The sequence below is a fragment of the Girardinichthys multiradiatus genome, chromosome 13 (genome assembly GCF_021462225.1).
Source record: "Girardinichthys multiradiatus isolate DD_20200921_A chromosome 13, DD_fGirMul_XY1, whole genome shotgun sequence".
NCBI classification, from domain to species: Eukaryota; Metazoa; Chordata; class Actinopteri; order Cyprinodontiformes; family Goodeidae; genus Girardinichthys; species Girardinichthys multiradiatus.
The window spans coordinates 76,810-95,607 of NC_061806.1; the positions used below are offsets into that span (position 1 = coordinate 76,810).

General features: G+C 42.0%; 1 protein-coding gene across 3 annotated transcripts in view; it reads right to left on the reverse strand.

Annotated features, from left to right (window-relative positions):
- phactr4a (phosphatase and actin regulator 4a) overlaps nucleotides 1-15,136 on the reverse strand; it is a 41,781-nt gene extending 26,645 nt beyond the window's left edge. The window contains exons 1-4 of one of the 3 annotated variants that reach the window (XM_047383690.1): nucleotides 14,809-15,136; nucleotides 13,766-13,857; nucleotides 12,298-12,338; nucleotides 5,436-5,477 (exon numbers count right to left, since the gene is read on the reverse strand). In XM_047383690.1, coding sequence (XP_047239646.1) covers nucleotides 5,436-5,448 — 13 coding nt within the window. In that variant the 5' untranslated portion in view covers nucleotides 5,449-5,477; nucleotides 12,298-12,338; nucleotides 13,766-13,857; nucleotides 14,809-15,136. The remainder of the gene's footprint in view (nucleotides 1-5,435; nucleotides 5,478-12,297; nucleotides 12,339-13,765; nucleotides 13,858-14,808) is intronic. The other 2 variants (XM_047383688.1, XM_047383689.1) reach the window with 2 other exon arrangements.
- Nucleotides 15,137-18,798: the final 3,662 nt, after the last annotated feature.

Below are 18,798 nucleotides of genomic sequence, written 5' to 3' on the forward strand. Positions count from 1 at the left end.
TATTTTGCTTTAATTACTGCTCCGCACATTCTTGGCATTCTGTTGATGAGCTTCAAGAGGTAGTCACCTGAAATGGTTTTCACTTCACAGGTGTGCCCTGTCAGGTTTAAGAAGTGGGATTTCAAGCCTTATAAATGGGGTTGGGACCATCAGTTGTGTTGTGTAGGAGGTGGATACAGTACACAGCTGATAGTCCTACTGAATAGACTGTTAAAATTTGTATTATGGCAAGAAAAAAGCAGCTAAGTAAAGAAAAACGAGTGGCCATCATTACTTTAAGAAATGAAGGTCACAGTCCGAACAATTGGGAAAACTTTGAAAGTGTCCCCGAGTGCTGTCGCAAAAACCATCAAGCGCTACAAAGAAACTGGCTCACATGAGGACCGCCCCAGGAAAGGAAGACCAAGAGTCACCTCTGCTGCAGACGATAAGTTCATCCGAGTCACCAGCCTCAGAAATCGCAGGTTAACAGCAGCTCAGATTAGAGAACAGGTCAATGCCACACAGAGTTCTAGCAGCAGACACATCTCTAGGACAACTGTTAAGAGGAGACTGTGTGAATCAGGCCTTCATGGTAAAATAGCTGCTAGGAAACCACTGCTGAGGACAGGCAACAAGCAGAAGAGACTTGTTTGGGCTAAAGAACACAAGGAATGAACATTAGACCAGTGGAAATCTGTGCTTTGGTCTGATGAGTCCAAGTTTGAGATCTTTGTTTCCAACCACCGTGTCTTTGTGCGACGCAGAAGAGGTGAACGGATGGACTCTACATGCCTGGGTCCCATCGTGAAGCATGGAGGAGGAGGTGTGATGGTGTGGGGGTGCTTTGCTGGTGACACTGTTGGGGATTTATTCAAAATTGAAGGCATACTGAACCAGCATGGCTACCACAGCATCTTGCAGCGGCATGCTATTCCATCCGGTTTGCGTTTAGTTGGACCATCATTTATTTTTCAACAGGACAATGACCCCAAACACACCTCCAGGCTGTGTAAGGGCTATTTGACCAAGAAGGAGAGTGATGGGGTGCTGCGCCAGATGACCCGGCCTCCACAGTCACCGGACCAGAACCCAATCGAGATGGTTTGGGGTGAGCTGGACCGCAGAGTGAAGGCAAAAAGGCCAACAAGTGCTAAGCATCTCTGGGAACTCCTTCAAGACTGTTGGAAAACTATTTCAGGTGACTACCTCTTGAAGCTCATCAACAGAATACCAAGAGTGTGTGGAGCAGTAATCAAAGCAAAAGGTGGCTACTTTGAAGAACCTAGAATATAAGACATATTTTCAGTTGTTTCACACTTTTTTGTTCAGTATATAATTCCACATGTGTTCATTTATAGTTTTGATGCCTTCAGTGTGAAGCTACAATATTCAGTCATGAAAATAAAGAAAACTCTTTGAATGAGAAGGTGTGTATATATAGGAATATAAATATATATATATATAAAAACGGTGATTCACTTCATGGGCTAATGTGAACCACCGTCCCACTAAGCCAGTGGTCCCTCGGGGTTTCCCCAGTTGCCCCGTATGCCAGTTTGACACTGGCTGTGAGTCACTTCACTGAATGAAGACCAAATACGTTTTAATCAAAATGCACCAGAAACCCAAACCCGGGTCCAGTCCATGTGAAAACAAGTCACGGCTTAATTATGGAAGGATATTCAGAAAATACCAGCTCGTTTTGCATCTGGTTACATTCCTGACGCTTAGTCTGGTGGTTCTTTTGCTTTATGTTGAGAGCATGGGATATCTCCAACACGGATTTAAAATGCTGTGCAAATCTGTCAAGATCATATTTTCTCCACCGAGATGCGCGTCATGTATTCATGTTCTATCGGTGAAGCAGCTTATCTTTCAAAAGCAATCACATATATATAGAATATCAATGATGTATTACAGATAATTCCAGTTCCCACGGTCCCTGAATGCAACAGCTGGGAATATATTGTTCAGCCACTGTGTTGAGCTGTCATTCATGATTCCGCACCCCTGTGATGGGAGGCCCCGCTCCCCACGCCAAAACAGGGCCAAAAGTTTGAAGCCGAAAAACAAATCTGCAAGTTTGAAAAAAAACAAACTTGAATCTGAAAAGTAGTTTTGAACGTTTCTTTTCTAGTTTCACATCTGTTTTTTTTTTCAGTTGCAAAACCTTTTTTCCAGTTTTCACATTTTTTGGGGGGAGGTTCAAAATAATTGTTTAGGTTCAAATTTTTTTCTTTTGAACAAACTTCATTTTTCAGGTTCAAATTTTTTTGTTTGAACAAACGTATTTTTCAGGTTTATATCTTTTTCATTTGAACAAACTTTATGGCCCCAATTTAGCTCCATAATCAACAATCTTTGGCATAATTTTTAGAGGTGGGGGATAACATTTATTTTTCAATGCATCGAGATGCAGATATAGCCTTTTGTGAATCGACTGAAACATCAAAATTCCATTATACCTGTACTAAAGGGAAAATGACAGGGACAACAGGCACACTGTCAACTCATGCAGGCTGTGTAAAACCATAATGAAATATTTTGAAACTCAATAAACGTGAGGAGCCAGACTACTCCGTTTTCACCCAGAGGGGGAAGTAAAACAGCTGATCGTACCCTGCTACCATCAGGCAGAAGACTGTTCAACCAGAATGTCAAACCTGCCCCAAACACAAAAGTGGTATACAATTGTGAAGTGGAAAAAAATTATACATGATTTCTTTTTGTTTTTTACTAATAAAAAACAGAAAAGAGCATTGTGCAAAAGTATTCAGCCCCTGTGAGTCAATACTTTGTGGAACCACCTTTTGCTGCAATTACAGCTACAATTCTTAGGGTATGTCTCTCTACCGGCTTTGTACATCTGGTGACTGAAATTTTTGCACCGTTCTTCTTTGCAAAACAGCTCCAGCTCAGTCAGATCAGATGGAGAGTGTTTGTGAACAGCAGTAAGTCTTGCAACCGATTTTCAATTGGGTTTAGGTCTGGACTTTGACTGGGCCATTCTAACACATGAATATATTTTGTTTTAAGCCATTCATCATTGTAAGCCCTGGCTTTATGTTTAGGGTCATTGTCCTGCTGGAAGGTGAACCTCCGCCCCAGTTCCAAGTCTTTTGCAGACTCCAACAGGTTTTCTTCTAAGACCTGTATTTGGCTCCATCCATCTTCCCATCAACTCTGACCACCTTCCCTGTCCCTGCTGAAGAGAATCACCCCCTAGAGCATGATGCTGCCACCACTATATTTGACATTGGGTATGGTGTGTTCAGAGTGATGTGCAGTGTTAGTTCTCTGCCACACGTAACGTTTTGCATTTTGACCAAAACGTTCAATTTCGGTCTCGTCTGACCAAAGCACCTTCTTCCACATGTTTGCTGTGTCCCCAACATGGCTTCTGGCAAACTGCTAATGGGACCTCTTATGGTTTTCTTTTAACAATGGCTTTCTTCTTGCCAATCTTCCATAAACACCACATTTGTGCAGTGGACGACTAATAGCTGTCCTGTAGACAGATTCCCCCACCTGAGCTATGGATCTCTGCAGTTCATCCAGAGTCACCATGGGCCTCCTTTTTCGGCCAGTAAGTTTAGGTGGACGGCCTTGTCTCTGTAGGTTTACAGTTGTGCCATACTCTTTCCATTTCTGACTGATGGATTAATCAGTGCTCCATGAGATGTTCAAAGCTTGGGAAATATTTTTATAGCCTAAGCCTGCTTTTTGGAGCATTGCTTTAGAACCTAACCCTGCTTAAATTTCTCTACAACTTTATCCCTGACCTATCTGGTGTGTTTCTTGGAATTTAAGATGCTGTTTGCTCCACAATATTCTCTTAACCAACCTCTGAGGCCGTCACAGAGCAGCTGTATTTGTACTGAGATTAGATTACGCACAAGTGGACTCCATTTAGTCATTAGCAATCATCAGGGAACTTCTGAATGCAATTGGTTGCACTCAGAGTAATGGAGGTTGAATACTTTTGGACACTGCACTTTTCAGTTTTTTTTTGTAAAAAATGTTTTAAATCATGTATAATTGTCTTTTCACTTCACAATTGTATAGCACTTTGTGTTGGTCTTTCACATAAAATTTCAATAAAATATATTTATGTTTGTGGTTGTAACGTGACAATATGTGGAAAGGTTCAATGGGTATGAATACGTTTACAAGCCACTGCAGTAGAAGCAGAGCTAACTCCAACTTTTTTCAAAGAATTTGCAAGCTTCAAGAAGCAGAGCTTTCCAAAATCTAAACTAAACTCCAGAGTTTTAAACATGCCTCTCACAACGTTTTGTTTGGCTGCAGACACGGCCTCTAGCTCCTAATTAAAGAGGTTCTTTCCTCTAGTCCAGCAGCACACTGGTGACGGGTTAGCACTGGTTTTTTGGGGCCCGGACTATAGTTTATTTCGGTGGAAACACAAAGAATTTGTTCTTAGTAAGCTCTAGCACCAGTTAAGCACTGGAACTGGTTTGGTGGAAAAGGCCCCTCTATGGTCTTTTACTTCTCCTCCTCTTTGGCAGATCCATAGACAACATTTTTTGTCCAATATATATACAATCAGTCCTCTGCACATGTCCAAACCCTCCTACAGCCTTAACTGTCATTTCATATCCAAACAACTCAACCTGTGATGTTCCTCTTGATGCACTCTAATATCTTAAACATATCTGTTTTCATTACTCCCAATACTCCCTCTCGTCTTTCTGTCACTACCAGCATGTCAAAACCTTAAATCTTTCCTTTCACCCTAGAAGCTAACAAATCACCCCCCTCCCCTCATCTCCTTTCACTGGACCTACCTTCACTGTTTTCTTCACCTCTATTGTGCAACGGTCATTGCTTTAGATGTTTGACCCTTATGTACTTGAACAAATCCAGCCTGAATAGCTCTACTTCCTGCAGTTTAACCATCAAACATTGGATCTCTAGGGCTATTTCTTGGCATGAAATCCCAATTGTCCATACCTAGTCCTGAACATTGGTGCCAGCACATTTCTCCATTGCTCTATATAGATCTTTCACTCTTGAAAATTGTGTGAAATAATTGGGTTTAAATAAAAGACTTCTGTCTTTTTGAGGCACCCAGACATTAAGCAGTATGTCATAAAGACCAACTGACCTTTTGCTACTAATTTACTTTCTGAAGACTTTCCTAGCTGGATAGTCCAAATGCAACTAACAGAATGTTGTTTAGAATTTGTTGTTAGAATCTAAAACATACCAAACATTTGTAGCTTTCAAATGTGTATGTCTGAAGTCCACATATTCCTCAAAGCAATAGTGTCCCAACAGAGAGATAAACAGCTAATGTAATTCAGCTCAATCTTTCACATGCTTTTCTAAAGTTTCTCATCTACAACCAGAACACATCTGTATGTCAGAGCAAATTTTAAAACACAGAACACCTAAACATTTTCAGTGCAGTAATATTTTAGAGGTTTTCTTACCAGGATTTTCCATCACAAGGTCTAAAACTCAACAGGCTGTACCTGAAACAGAAGAACAGGATCAGTTGCACACCTAATACACCTGTTTGCAGGAAAACATGATAGTTTTCAACCCCTGCTATGATCTGTGTCAGTGTAGATTATTATATTGTACATATCATGTAATGTCTTTTAGATCATATTCACACAAAATAATATTCAATGACACATTCACAAATAGGATTCATACTAGATGACTGCAGAATTCAAGGCATCATATTAAAAAACTTAATACTTTATTGCAAGATAGGAACGTTTACTCCCTGGCGGAGGTCATATCATAGTTGGGGCCATTTTCCTGCATCTGATCTTGTTTAGGACGCATTTAATGATTCAATAATACATTTTGACTTACAACAGTAAAAGTGCAATTAAGGGAGTAAATAGTTTGAAGTTCATACTTTAACCACACAGAATTTAGTAAAGAACAGAAAGCAAAACAAACCAGACAGTGACATTAATGCTTCAGATCAACACTAATCAAAAATATTTTGTATTGGATTATCATCCTAAATAAAATACATGGGGCATTAAATTCATTTCAGGATTGTGGGTATTGCGCATTATATAGTTGATTCCTGCAAATATAGTTCTAATAATGCAGCAAATTCCTGCATACAAAAAGAGCGATATGTCATAACGTGGATATTTGCATCAGAGCCATAAACTAAATTGAAGAACACTACTGCTACACATTTGGCGCCCTCTCGCCTTCTCCAAAGTATGAGCCCCCTCTGCTGTCCCAGTGTCTCTTTTGCAAGCAAACCAGATTCACAACTTTAAACTATAAGGTAATCTAAACATGAATCACTGGTTGAAACAAATATCTTACTCTACATCAGCTGAAGAGGAGCCAGCTCCCAAAAACGCAAAGAAAGAATCAGCGCTGGTGGCAGCACCTATACCAGTGATGTCGGTAATGACCCAAATCCTCCAGATCCTCAAACAGGTAGCGCCTGACTCACAACAGGTAGTGTTGGGCATCGAGTATTGAAAAATGATTGGAACTGGGGCAAACATTTTGATTCTCCCGGAATCATTCAAATTTTTTTATTTCAATTCCTAGTTCCGATACCTAGTCCGCCGACTAGAAGAAGAAACCACCGAACAACAAGAAAGAAAAATCACTCGAAGTGTGTGCACAACCATGACCAGTATGTAGTGCCGACGGAACACATGGCTTAACTTTAATAAAAGATCACCAGTCGGCTCAGTACAGCACTTGTAGTAAGGAGGGTGCACGACCAACCTGATTAAACACCTCCGGACTCATGGTGTAGAGGTGTACCGTCTTTGACATGCTGCACTGGCCTTCCTCCACTGACTCTTCTTCCGGCTACTACACTCTAGCACTGCACTGCAGTCAGAATCATGTCAGTAAAACTATAAAATGTGTCTTATACCAACATTTAAGCAGCTAACAAGATCTACTCGACCGTTAGCCCATGTATTTTTTCATGGACGACATGAAATTTCAAACATTACCCAGCCGGTTGACCAGACTCTGCAGTGTGCTACTTCATTCACCAGTGTCCAAGATGTCGGAGCAACAAGTGCCCCAGAAAGGCTACAACATATATTGGGAAAACGTTTTACAATATATGCTGCAACCTTTCTGTGGCACTCTATTTCATCAAGAACAAACTCTGGTTATTTAGCTAATTTCAACCATGTAAAGCTTTGTGACCCTGCCTTTTAAAAGAATCGGAAACGAGAATCGCTAGGAATCAGAATCATTCAAATTCAAACGATGCCCAACCCTAATGAAGAGAGATGCAGCAGAAGAGACTGAGAACAGGAAAGGAGAAGGGCATTAAAATAAAAAGAGAAGAGGCAGTTATGGATGCACCTCAGAAAAAAAACTGAGAATATTAAGGACAGTAATGGATGTATCAATCAGAGGTAAGAATACAACAAGATCTATAGCTGATCTCACAAGTAATCCAATTATTTTCTGGATAGTTTTCCATGCTTATAAATATTTCTGTGTTAAGTGAAAAGAGAAGAAGCAAGAGAGAGCCACCTAAGATGACTACTAGGACCGCAGAAGAAACACCAAATTAAAGCTACGTATTATTCTGAGTAGGACCATGTAAGACTGACAGGGAAGCTCATAAGTATTAGCCCCTTCATAAAGTGAATAAATCCCCCCAATGTTAAGCATGTAAGGGGGGAATTCCCCCCCATTTTAAGAAGTGAATTCCAGGCCCTGAAAGAAACAACTAAATTGTTTTCATTTCAATTGTGTTGCTTTTATCCATCAGTGGCCTACACAGATATATATTCAAGTTTTCCTCACTTGTTTTTTCTCATCTGTGATTAAGATGCTTCCAACACTCCCTGTGAGTTTTAGCATCTTGGGCACAAGCGTGTTGTTTGGGTACCTGCATCCAACAGGATGAATATATTATTGGCATATATTGATAGGCAAAGCAGAAAATTATGACATCTGACATAGAACACCCAATAAATATTGCACCCTAGAAAGTCATGTATCATGCTAATATTGTGCATATTTTGATGAGGATAAGTCAGTGTCACTATGAAGAAGGATACAAGGTACAAGGATACCCCAGTAGGAATAATGATGTGCACAGTTCATTTTCTGCTACACACAGCATTCTGGATGTTGTTCAAAAAGTTCAATTATGGTCTCATCTGACCAGAACACCTTGTTCTCCTACGTGCACCCAACCTGCCCTACATGGCTGGCTGCATACAGCCCTTTATCTTTCAACAATGGGTCCCTTAGTGCATCTCTCCCATAAAGGCCAGATTTGTAGAGTGGATTACTAATAGTTGTCCTGTCAACAGATTCTCCCAGCTGAGCTGCGGATTTCTGCAGCTCCTCTAGAGTTACCCTGGGTCACCTTTGCCGTTTCTCTGATTAATACTTTCCTTACCTTGTTAGTTTAAGTGGATGGTCAGGACTTGGGAAATTCTGAGACTTCACAGAGCAGCTGTATCTATACAGTGATTATATTACACACAACTGGCCTAACACAAATGTGGTATAGCACATCTATAAAAACATACATCTGTATGTGTTTAACTTATTTCACCGTAATCTAACAATATTTACAGATTATAAAGTGGAGAAATAAAATCATGTATCAAATGGGCATTCAACGAACTACCAGCCGTTGGTAGTTACCTCCTTAGTAAGATGTTATGTTTTTTTTGTTTTTTAAATCATGCTGTTGGCCTTTATTCATATTAATCAGACAACAAATGAGGGGCGAGAGAAGGGTCTCAAGGTTGGTAATTGAATAGTCTATGAATATGGGGCACTAACTGTACCACTGCGCAATGGGTAGGTTTGCTAGGGTCTGTCACACTCTCACGATGGACGCGTTAAGACTTCTTACGTTGTAGTGACGTAGGGTGGTGGAGGGGGTTAGCGACGCTGTTAAATTAAGCTGTAAGCCTAACTGTGTCTCTCCCCTCCAAGGTGGGCAGTCGATCCGGCATCACTTTCATCTGCTCCGCTCTGGATTCCAATTTGCAGACTGAGCCCCGTCCCCTAACTTGTGGCAGGGACAACAGATCCGTTTGTCCCCCTGTCGGCGGGCCTGGCATTATGCTCCACCCCAACAAGTTGTTCCTGTTTCTAGTTTTATTATGTTATAATATATCAGACAGTGCAAAGACAGGGAAATAGGGACTAAAATGTTGTATTAAAAAAAATACATATTTTATCAACCAGCTGCTGATTTCACATGTGAAAGCTGTTAAATTGTGTGTCCTGCCGCTTTAAGAACCAGCGTCAGCTTGGAGGTGTTTGGGGGGCACAAACTATCACAGTGACAAGGACAAAACAAGCAGCTGAAAACAACAAAATTATATTTTATTTTGTCCCGGCGAAGGCTGCATAATAGTTCAAAGGTTGCTCCTATTTCTAATTGGTCAAAGTCAGTAGGTGTGACAACAATATGATGACATCCAAGGTTGTTCTTTGCAGCAGTATCGACCTGCCCTTTGGCAGAGCACCAACCCTTAAAACAGAGCCAAGGTGACTCACACATAGCATGAACCTCTTCCTGGGAAACCAGCCTTAGTTATAGAGATCTAAATTTATAATGCAGTCATGGTGTCAACCTAGACTGACTGAGGATCATTATCAGGCTTATGGTTCCAGTGGCATGTATTGGCAGCAAGGGATCACTGTATTTCTGTAAGTATGTAAATACACTTCGAGTTTCATTAAAGAAATCTACAGACTAGGCAGTTTGTAAGGTGTAGGATTTCATTCCGCTGTTTTCTCAGAATGGGAAGAGAAGAGTTTTGTCAGGAAATTGTCAGCAATGCTGAAAGAGAAACATCATCAAATGCAAACCGTTTTGTTGTGCTTTAGTCAGCGTTCTGTTGAAGCCCGCCTACGCCTCTGCCTGGACCGCTTTGGTTTAGTCAAGCTGGTTTGACAAGTCACAATCACATTCAACACCATGAACCTGTTCCTCACTCCTCCACTGTAGTGATTCCGAACTACTAGGGACACAACTAAATAATACAATTATCATTTGTAAACAGCCCAACTTTGTCCAATAAAAACGTATACTCTACTTTAAACCAAAAATCTGACCCTGTTACACCACTGATTGTTTTTTGTAAATCAACCATAAAGTGCTTATGTATTATTCGTTTGTTTCAATCGGCTCTCAAGAAAACAGAAGTTGATACGCAGTTAAACTCACAAATAATTCACCAGATAAAGTTCCGCCCGTCTGCAGCCCAGTTCGCTTCTCAAATGTCTTCCCTGGGATGTTGTCAGCTCACAGCACAGCAGACACTGAGGTGAGTTAATGTGCAGCAGCGTGTTTGCGTACATACAGCACAAACAGGAAGACTAGAGCAGCTGAGCTGGTCCACACCATGTGAAAGAAGACAAACACGCAGGTTCCCATCCAGGCAGCCACACATTTAAATAGAATTCAAGGGCTGAGGAGATAAGCTAAACTCTGATTTGCTCTAGCTTCAAACAGTTGTCTCTATGCCGTCAGAGAAAAACCAAGTAAAAAATGTTTGCCTCAGCAGAAAAGAAAAAGAGCTGAATACAAAGCTCAAATGGCAGCCAGATTTTCAGGTTTGGTAATAGGATCCATCAGCAGTATTCCTAGACTTTCACATGAGAAAGGACCAACTTCTTTACATTTGTCAGTGATGCCGAGAACAAACAGAACAGCATGAAAGCTAAGCACAATTACAGTGGACTGTAACCAAAACAACAATAAGTACAAGTTCTGTACCTCAGTCTTAGGTTTTAGGCATGTTTCCTGCCATCTTTCACATATCTTATTTCTAGGAATGGGTACCTTTCACATTTGAACCGATACAGTACTGATGCCCGGTACCTGGGAATTGGCATCGGTACTTTTGTTGTGTGTTTATGTGGTAATAAATGTTCATTCTCTTAATAATAAAATGTCCCAAATTTTCAATTTAACATATTTAATTCTCAATATATAAACTTTAAAGAATATATCAAAATAACATCTAGCTGTTTGTATTGTAACAGTGCATTTGTTACAGTTGCAACATTTCTTCTCCCATGTTTCTGGCTGCAGAAGACGAGCTGCTAACAGAGCCGAAGCCAGGAGTTGTAGCCGTAGATCTGAGGCCGACGAAAATTGTGTCTCTTCAGCCTCGAGAAAAATCTGGTGCTTAACCAGGTGCTTCCTCAAATTAGAAGTATTCCTGCTGCTGGTCTTGAACATCGCGTCACAAATATTGCAGTGAGCGTAATCTGCATCGCAGAGTGGAGCCAGACTTTCAAGCGCTTTCTATCAGACATGCTTTGTTGACGGTACCAGTGGATACTGACTTACGCTCTTGATCTTGCAATGCTATGTTCATGTCTGGCATAGAAAACTGCCCACTCTTCCACTCCCTCAGCATCACATTGATGAGTTTAGGTACCAAAACATGGTACCGTTTGATTTTACATGAATTGGTACTCAGTAGTACAGAATTCGGTCGGTACCGCTAACAATACTGAATTTGGTACCCATCCCTTTTTATATCATGACTGCTGTAGTCCAGATGTTGTGATGTGGAATCCTGTTAGGAAGTTAAGGGGGTTAGTAGTTTACATGCATTAGATAACGCTCTTGTCAACCTTTTTAACTCGCCTATTAGGGTCTTTTTACATAACCTGCCAGGTCTTCTACTGAAAACAGAAATTCTAAACTCTTGTTTGGCAACTCAGAATGAAAGTTTAAATGTTTTTGAAGGACAGGAGGTTTCTAAATATTGTTCTCTTCACTCTCTTTTGAAAGGGTTCATCCACCACTCATCTTTTTCACAATAATCCTGCCTTCCAGTTTTACATCACAGTTTAAGGCAAATGAATAACTTGAGTACCACTAAAGTTGGCTGAAGTACCACCAGTGACACATGTACCACAGTTTGAAAACCAGCACATTAAGAGATTATTTACAGAGAACTTTGTATTCAATTAATCGCACGATGCTCCTGTTTGGCAGAGTACCTGCTTGACAGAAGATAAGGCAGTTTAAAGACTAATAACAGCGTTGACTCAAACTGCTGATATAGTTTTGCTTTGCATACCACATTACCTTTGTCAACAATGGAGAGACCATCTATTCTAATCTCCATTTCATCAAAGTGAATGTGCTGGGAGATGTACCTAGTGCAGGTAAGATAAAAACTGCTCGTAACCTCTTAACTTTAAAAAAAATTAGACTCATCCCATGAAATATTTTATTCCATGTACAAACATTTGAAGCAAAAGCTAATAAAAGCTAATAATATATAAGTGAGGTACTGTAACTGAAAACTGAGATGGCGATACTGATTAACCCACCTTATCTTGACTCCTTGCTTTACCCTTACACAGTCCACGTTCTAAAGCAGATAACAGAAAGAACCGTATTACAGAAAGCTTTAGCGCTTTCAATCTCCAGTATGAAACGTGGGATCTGGAAGTGTTAGCAGCTGTTTGGAAAGCTCAGTGTATTGTAAGATCCTAGACTATCTAGGAAACACACATGGACACACCTGCTGTAGGAAAGTTAATAACAGAAGATGCTCCATTTTCACCATTATATATACAAAACATAACAAAAAAAAAAACTCTTCCCTGAGAGCAAAGTGTACCAGAGTCAAATTCTTTGTTTTTACAAACTTGGCAATAAAGCTGATTCTTTAGATTTCTATAGATCTTTATCGTTTTACAGAGACTTCGCTCTCACATCATGTCTGCTCCTACTGTAGATAGATCCTGACCAAAAGGAAGGCTAGAACATGTATTCTGAATGTGGTTCTTCTTATATCTTCTTATATTAAGGGTTCCCAAAGAGAAATAGGAATTTGCTAAAGGTCGTAGTAGTAGGTCAAAATTTTACAAAAGTGGCCATTGCAAAAAACACAAAAGTGAATCTCTATTTTGACAAATTTCCTGTAGAACTATCCTGTTAAGGTTATCTCAGAGGACAAGTAGCCTCTCATTTGATCCCAACTAGGACACTATCCACTTCCCTTGAGGGTCAGACTCATTACAATTCTTGAAAGCTGTGATTTCTCTCATTTTTGGGGGCAGAAATGTGTGGATTAACTGCCTTTCGTTTATCCAGCACCGGTGGTTCAGGAGTTTGACACAATCTCATGAGTTCTTAGTTAGATCATTAGAATACCACTTCTTCCTCTCTCTCCCCCCCCCATCATGCATTTCCCAGTTGAAAGACACAGTCATTCATTGTGCTGAGTTCATTCTGCACCCTGGCATCACTAAATGAGGTGCTGAGCAACAATTTGCATGAGAGTGCTGCGTGGATTTCAGCAAGCCGCTGTCAATAAATTGCTGATGATGGCACACAGATCTGATTATATAACTCCCACAGTTCCATGACACTAAAGTACTTCAATAAAGCACAACTAATTTAATCTGTCATCCCCAGAAACACCCATTCAATTCAATCGTTGTTTTTGGCCGACTACAAGTGCTAGTTTTAGGAAATCTAGGACCATTTACATGTTGATGGGTAACAAAATCTACAAGCAAGCGAAAGAAAACTAATAATGTAGTTTTTAATGAAAATATCTTTAACTGTACTTTTGAAGGAAAACTAAAATATATTTTAAATTAAACAATAGAAATCTGCTTCACATAAACATAGCTTCTTTAGCTAAGCAAGACCTTGTAGAGAGCATTTTGTTATATTTTTATATTACTTTCTTCAGAACTGACCCAGCCAGCCTGGGCAACGAGGCGCAATCTCTCTCTGTCAAATGTAAAAACTGTAAACATAAAAAGTACCACAAACATGACTGACCTGAATACTGCACTGTATTTAAAACGAGCACAATAACAAGCAGCTCCTTTTGTCCTCCCAACTTGCGCTGTACAGTCCTGCCGGGTGTGTTGCTGTTTTCAGGCAACAAATAAAAGCACAGAATGCTTGTCAGAACAAGAACACAGGGTTGTCAAAGGAATGTGCTGGAATGCTTGGCAAAAGAGCAGACTTTTTCCTTCTAATCTACACCTCAATCATCAGCTGCCATCCAAACATCTCAGGGAATCCTCAAAATACATGGTTGGAATCTAAAACTATGAATAAAAGGCATTAAAGATGTCAAAGTTTTAGGCATACAGTGGTGTACACTGAGAGCATCATTCAGCTAAACCATAGTTTTAATACCTACTTAGGTTCATTTAACATAGTCCTAACAAACACGATGCTGAGTTTAGCATCCAATATGGAGCTAAACTAAACACTGATTATAAGGAATCTGAACTACATTTCATCTCCACATGTAATACATTTCCAAATAATTAAATGGCTCCTAAATCACACACAGCGTATTAAAGAAACTATAAACAGTGTAGAATATTTTAGTCTCGGTTTGACCAGCCTAGGTGTTTCAAATTGTAACTAAATCTGATCCCAGGTAGTTCAGATCTGATAAAAGCGGTGGAATAACCCTTTACCCAACTTCGTATCAGAAATGTACTTCAGCTCAGTTGTACACTGAGACCATCAGTCAGCTAAGTATCAGGTTAGATAACCTGCTCTGACTCATTTAGCTGCGTCCTAACAAAAGCCACACAAATACGGACGTGTGGAAAAAAACGAGAAAGAAATTGGAATACAGTATTAGACTGCGAATACTGTGTCGACTTAACAAAACGTGTTAAATCGTGTGAGTGAGACTTATTACAAAAACAAATGTATATTGATAATCCCTGACCGCTGCCAGCTAAAGCTGAGTAAACCAGCAACAGGTGGCTACATACTGCTGCCTTGTAAGCTAACGGAAATAGCTCCCACTTCTCACTCCTGTTCACTAAACAGTGTGGCGTACAGCAGCTACTCACCGTCTCTAGTACGTACTTCAACTGCGTTGAAATGGACCCTACGGACCGGAGATGCGTTTCCCACCGGTGTCCTGGTTACTACTTGTCGCTACTGTCCATTGCATGCAGGGAGCGGAAGAAGGAACTAGCTCCAAGAATTATCTTTGAGGCAAAATAAGTCACCAAACTAACTTTGAGACGAAAAAGAGAAAAATAGTTCAGCGTAAACACATTTCCTGAATTTCCCGCAAACTTTGTCCAAGTACATTAAAATAAAGTATTTAAAATTTTCTGTCGACAATGTGCTGTCAAAAAGTACAGGAGGAAAGAGTACGGACTGAAGCGCATGCGTACTTAATGCGGGGTAGCTGCACCTGACCCCCGAGTACGCGCCGCGGGCACGAGGGTAAACCTCAAAAACCACGTGACCAGACCACTAAAGGAAATGACCTTTTTCGGTGTAAATTACGCAGAAAGTGGTTAAAAATGGTTAAAGGGTGGTTAGGGTTTAACCACTGAAACGTTTTGTGTTTTGTTTTCAGAGCCTACACATCCATGTTATAAAAAAGTAAACATATTTTTAATAGTCCAGCACAGCATAATACACTTGATCTGGTCTTTAGTAGGATCTAATACCGTTTAAAATTAATCTTAAGCATAAAAAAAATACACACACAAAAGAAAACATACTGCAATTCTTGCAATACAAAAACAAAATAGAAAAGCTGTGGGTGAAAAACTGGAGTACACTGAAGAAGTATTGATAGCCCTCTTACTTTTTTACATACAATATCAACCTACAGCCACAAACTTCATTGTCTTTTATTTGGGTTTTATATGCTAGAACAGCACAAAGTTGTGTTTTATTGTGAAGTGGAACACACTGAGGACACATAAGTTCTTGAAATATTCAACAACTAAAAATGAACAATGTGGAATGTCCAATTGACTCAGCTAAGTCAATATTTTGTAGAACCGTTCACTCCAATTTCAGCTGCAAGTCTTTCGGGGTATGTTTCTAACAGCTTTGCGAACCTAGAGACTGAAATGTTTACCCATTCTTTTTTGCATAATAGCTCACGGTGACTAATCTGTAAATCGATTTTCATGCTTTGATCTAAACCATTCGATTTAATAACCATTTAATACCGGACTCTGCGCTGCAGCTGGCAAGATTCCAGCTCTACAGAGCGGACAGAGACACGGAACTCTCCAGCAAAGCGAAAGGTGGAGGAATCTGTTTTTACCTCAACAGTGGTTGGTGCAACGACGTGACAGTGATTCAGCAGCACTGTTCTCCAGAACTGGAATCCTTCATCATAAGCTGCAAGCCTTTCTATTCCCCCGTGAGTTCACTTCGTTCATCCTGGTCGGTGTTTACATCCCGCCGCAAGCTAACGTGCAGGTCGCACAGCGCATGCTCGCCGACCAGATACTGAGTGTGGAGCGGACCAACCCGGACTCCTTAGTTATCGTCGTTGGCGACTTTAACAAAGGTAATCTCACCCACGAACTCCCCAAATATAGACAGTTTATAAAATGTCCGACCAGAGAGGACAACATTCTGGATCACTGTTACACCACCATCAGAGACGCTTATCACGCCATCCCACGTGCTGCACTGGGCCAATCCGACCACATCATGGTCCACCTGATTCCTGCATACAGGCAGAAACTAAAGCTCTGCAAACCTGTTGTGAGGACGACAAGGAAGTGGAGCAGTGAGGCTGTGGAGAATCTCCAGGCATGTTTAGGCTGTACAGACTGGGATGTGTTCAGGACTACTACCAACAGTCTGGACGAGTACACAAAGGCTGTGACTTCCTACATCAGCTTCTGTGAGGACAGCTGTGTACCATCATGCACCAGGGTGAGTTACAACAACGACAAACCCTGGTTCACAGCCAAACTCAGAAGGTTAAGACTGGATAAGGAAGAGGCCTTCAGGAGTGGGGACAAAGACATATACAGAGAGGCAAAGTATAAGTTTGGCAAGGCAGTGAAAGATGCCAAACGACTGTACGCTGAGAAGCTCCAAAACCAGTTTTCAGCCAACGACTCTGCATCTGTCTGGAAAGGGCTCAGGCAGATCACCAACAACAAGCCGAAAGCCCCCCACTCCATCAACGACCGACGCCTCGCCAACGACCTGAACGAGTTCTACTGCAGCTTTGAAAGACAAAGGGACAGTCCTGCAACTATTCCCCACGACACCCCCCAACACCTGCAGCCACAATCCACCACCCCCACCTCCCCAACCTCAAGTGGGGCCTTGGCACCTCCAACACCCACCCTGAAGTTCCCCCCCACCAGCCCCCTACCCACGCCGGGGACGGCACTTTCCATCCAGGAGAGGGACGTCAACAAACTCTTCAGGAGACAGAACCCCCGGAAAGCTGCTGGTCCGGATTCTGTCTCACCAGCCAGCCTGAAGCACTGCGCTGATCAGCTGTCTCCAGTCTTCACAGACATTTTTAATACCTCACTGGAGACATGTCATGTGCCAGCCTGCTTCAAGTCCTCCACCATCGTCCCTGTTCCCAAGAAGCCAAGGACCACAGGGCTTAATGAGTTCAGACCCGTCGCCCTGACCCCTGTGGTGATGAAGTCCTTTGAGCGCCTTGTGCTCTCACACCTAAAAGACATCACCGACCTCTTCCTGGACCCCCTGCAATTTGCCTACAGAGCCAACAGGTCTGTAGATGATGCAGTCAACTTAGCCCTTCACTTCAACCTCCGGCACCTGGACTCCACAGGAACCTACGCCAGGAACCTGTTTGTGGATTTCAGCTCTGCCTTCAACACCATCGTCCCAGCTCTGCTCCAGAAGTAGCTCTCCCAGCTGAGTGTGCCCGACTCCGCCTGCAGGTGGATCACTGACTTCCTGTCTGACAGGAAGCAGCGCGTGAGGCTGGGGAAGCACGTCTCTGATTCCCTGACCATCAGCACCGGTTCCCCCCAAGGCTGTGTTCTCTCTCCTCTGCTCTTCTCCCTGTACACCAACAGCTGCACCTCCAGTCACCAGTCTGTCAAGCTTCTGAAGTTTGCGGACGACACCACCCTGATCGGACTCCTCTCCGATGGTGACGAGTCCGCGTACAGATGGGAGGTGGACCATCTGTTGGACTGGTGCAGCCAGAACAACCTTGAGCTCAACGCTCTAAAGACAGTAGAGATGGTTGTGGACTTCGGGCAGAACCCAGCCCCATCTGCCCCCATCACCCTCTGTGACTCCACAATTGACACTGTGGAATCTTTCCGCTTCCTGGGAACCATCATCTCCCGGGACATCAAGCGGGAGCCAAACATCAGCTCCCTCATCAAGAAAGCCCAGCAGAGGATGTTCTTCCTGCGGCAGCTGAAGAAATTCAACCTGCCAAAGACTATGATGGTGCACTTCTACACAGCCATCATTGAGTCCATCCTCACCTCCTCCATCACCATCTGGTACGCCGCTGCTACAGCCAAGGATAAGGGCAGGCTGCAGCGTGTCATTCGGTCTGCTGAGAAGGTGATTGGCTGCAGTCTACTGTCGCTCCAGGAACTGTACACCTCCAGGACCCTGAAGCGGGCAGGGAAGATTCTGGCTGATCCCTCCCACCCCGGTCACAGACTCTTTGAGACTCTCCCCTCTGGCAGGAGGCTGCCGTCCATCCGGATCAAAACCTCACGCCACAAGAACAGTTTTTTCCCATCTGCCACCAGCCTTGTTAACAAAGCCCAGAAACCACCCTGACACTCTCCCTTTCCCCCACACCCCCCCTTTTTTGCTGACAGGACACCTGTAACCTGTAACTCTATGCGTTACATTAACGTTCAGCTTGGACTCCTGCTTTACTTGCACACTGATCATCTGCACTGTTGTACTGCTCTCGCACCCAATACTGCTCTACATTTACTCTCACTCACTTAAAACTGTGCACATATATTTATATTATATTGTAGATATGTTTATACTGTTTAATTTGTATTGTATTGCACCGACTACACCAAAACAAATTCATTGTATGT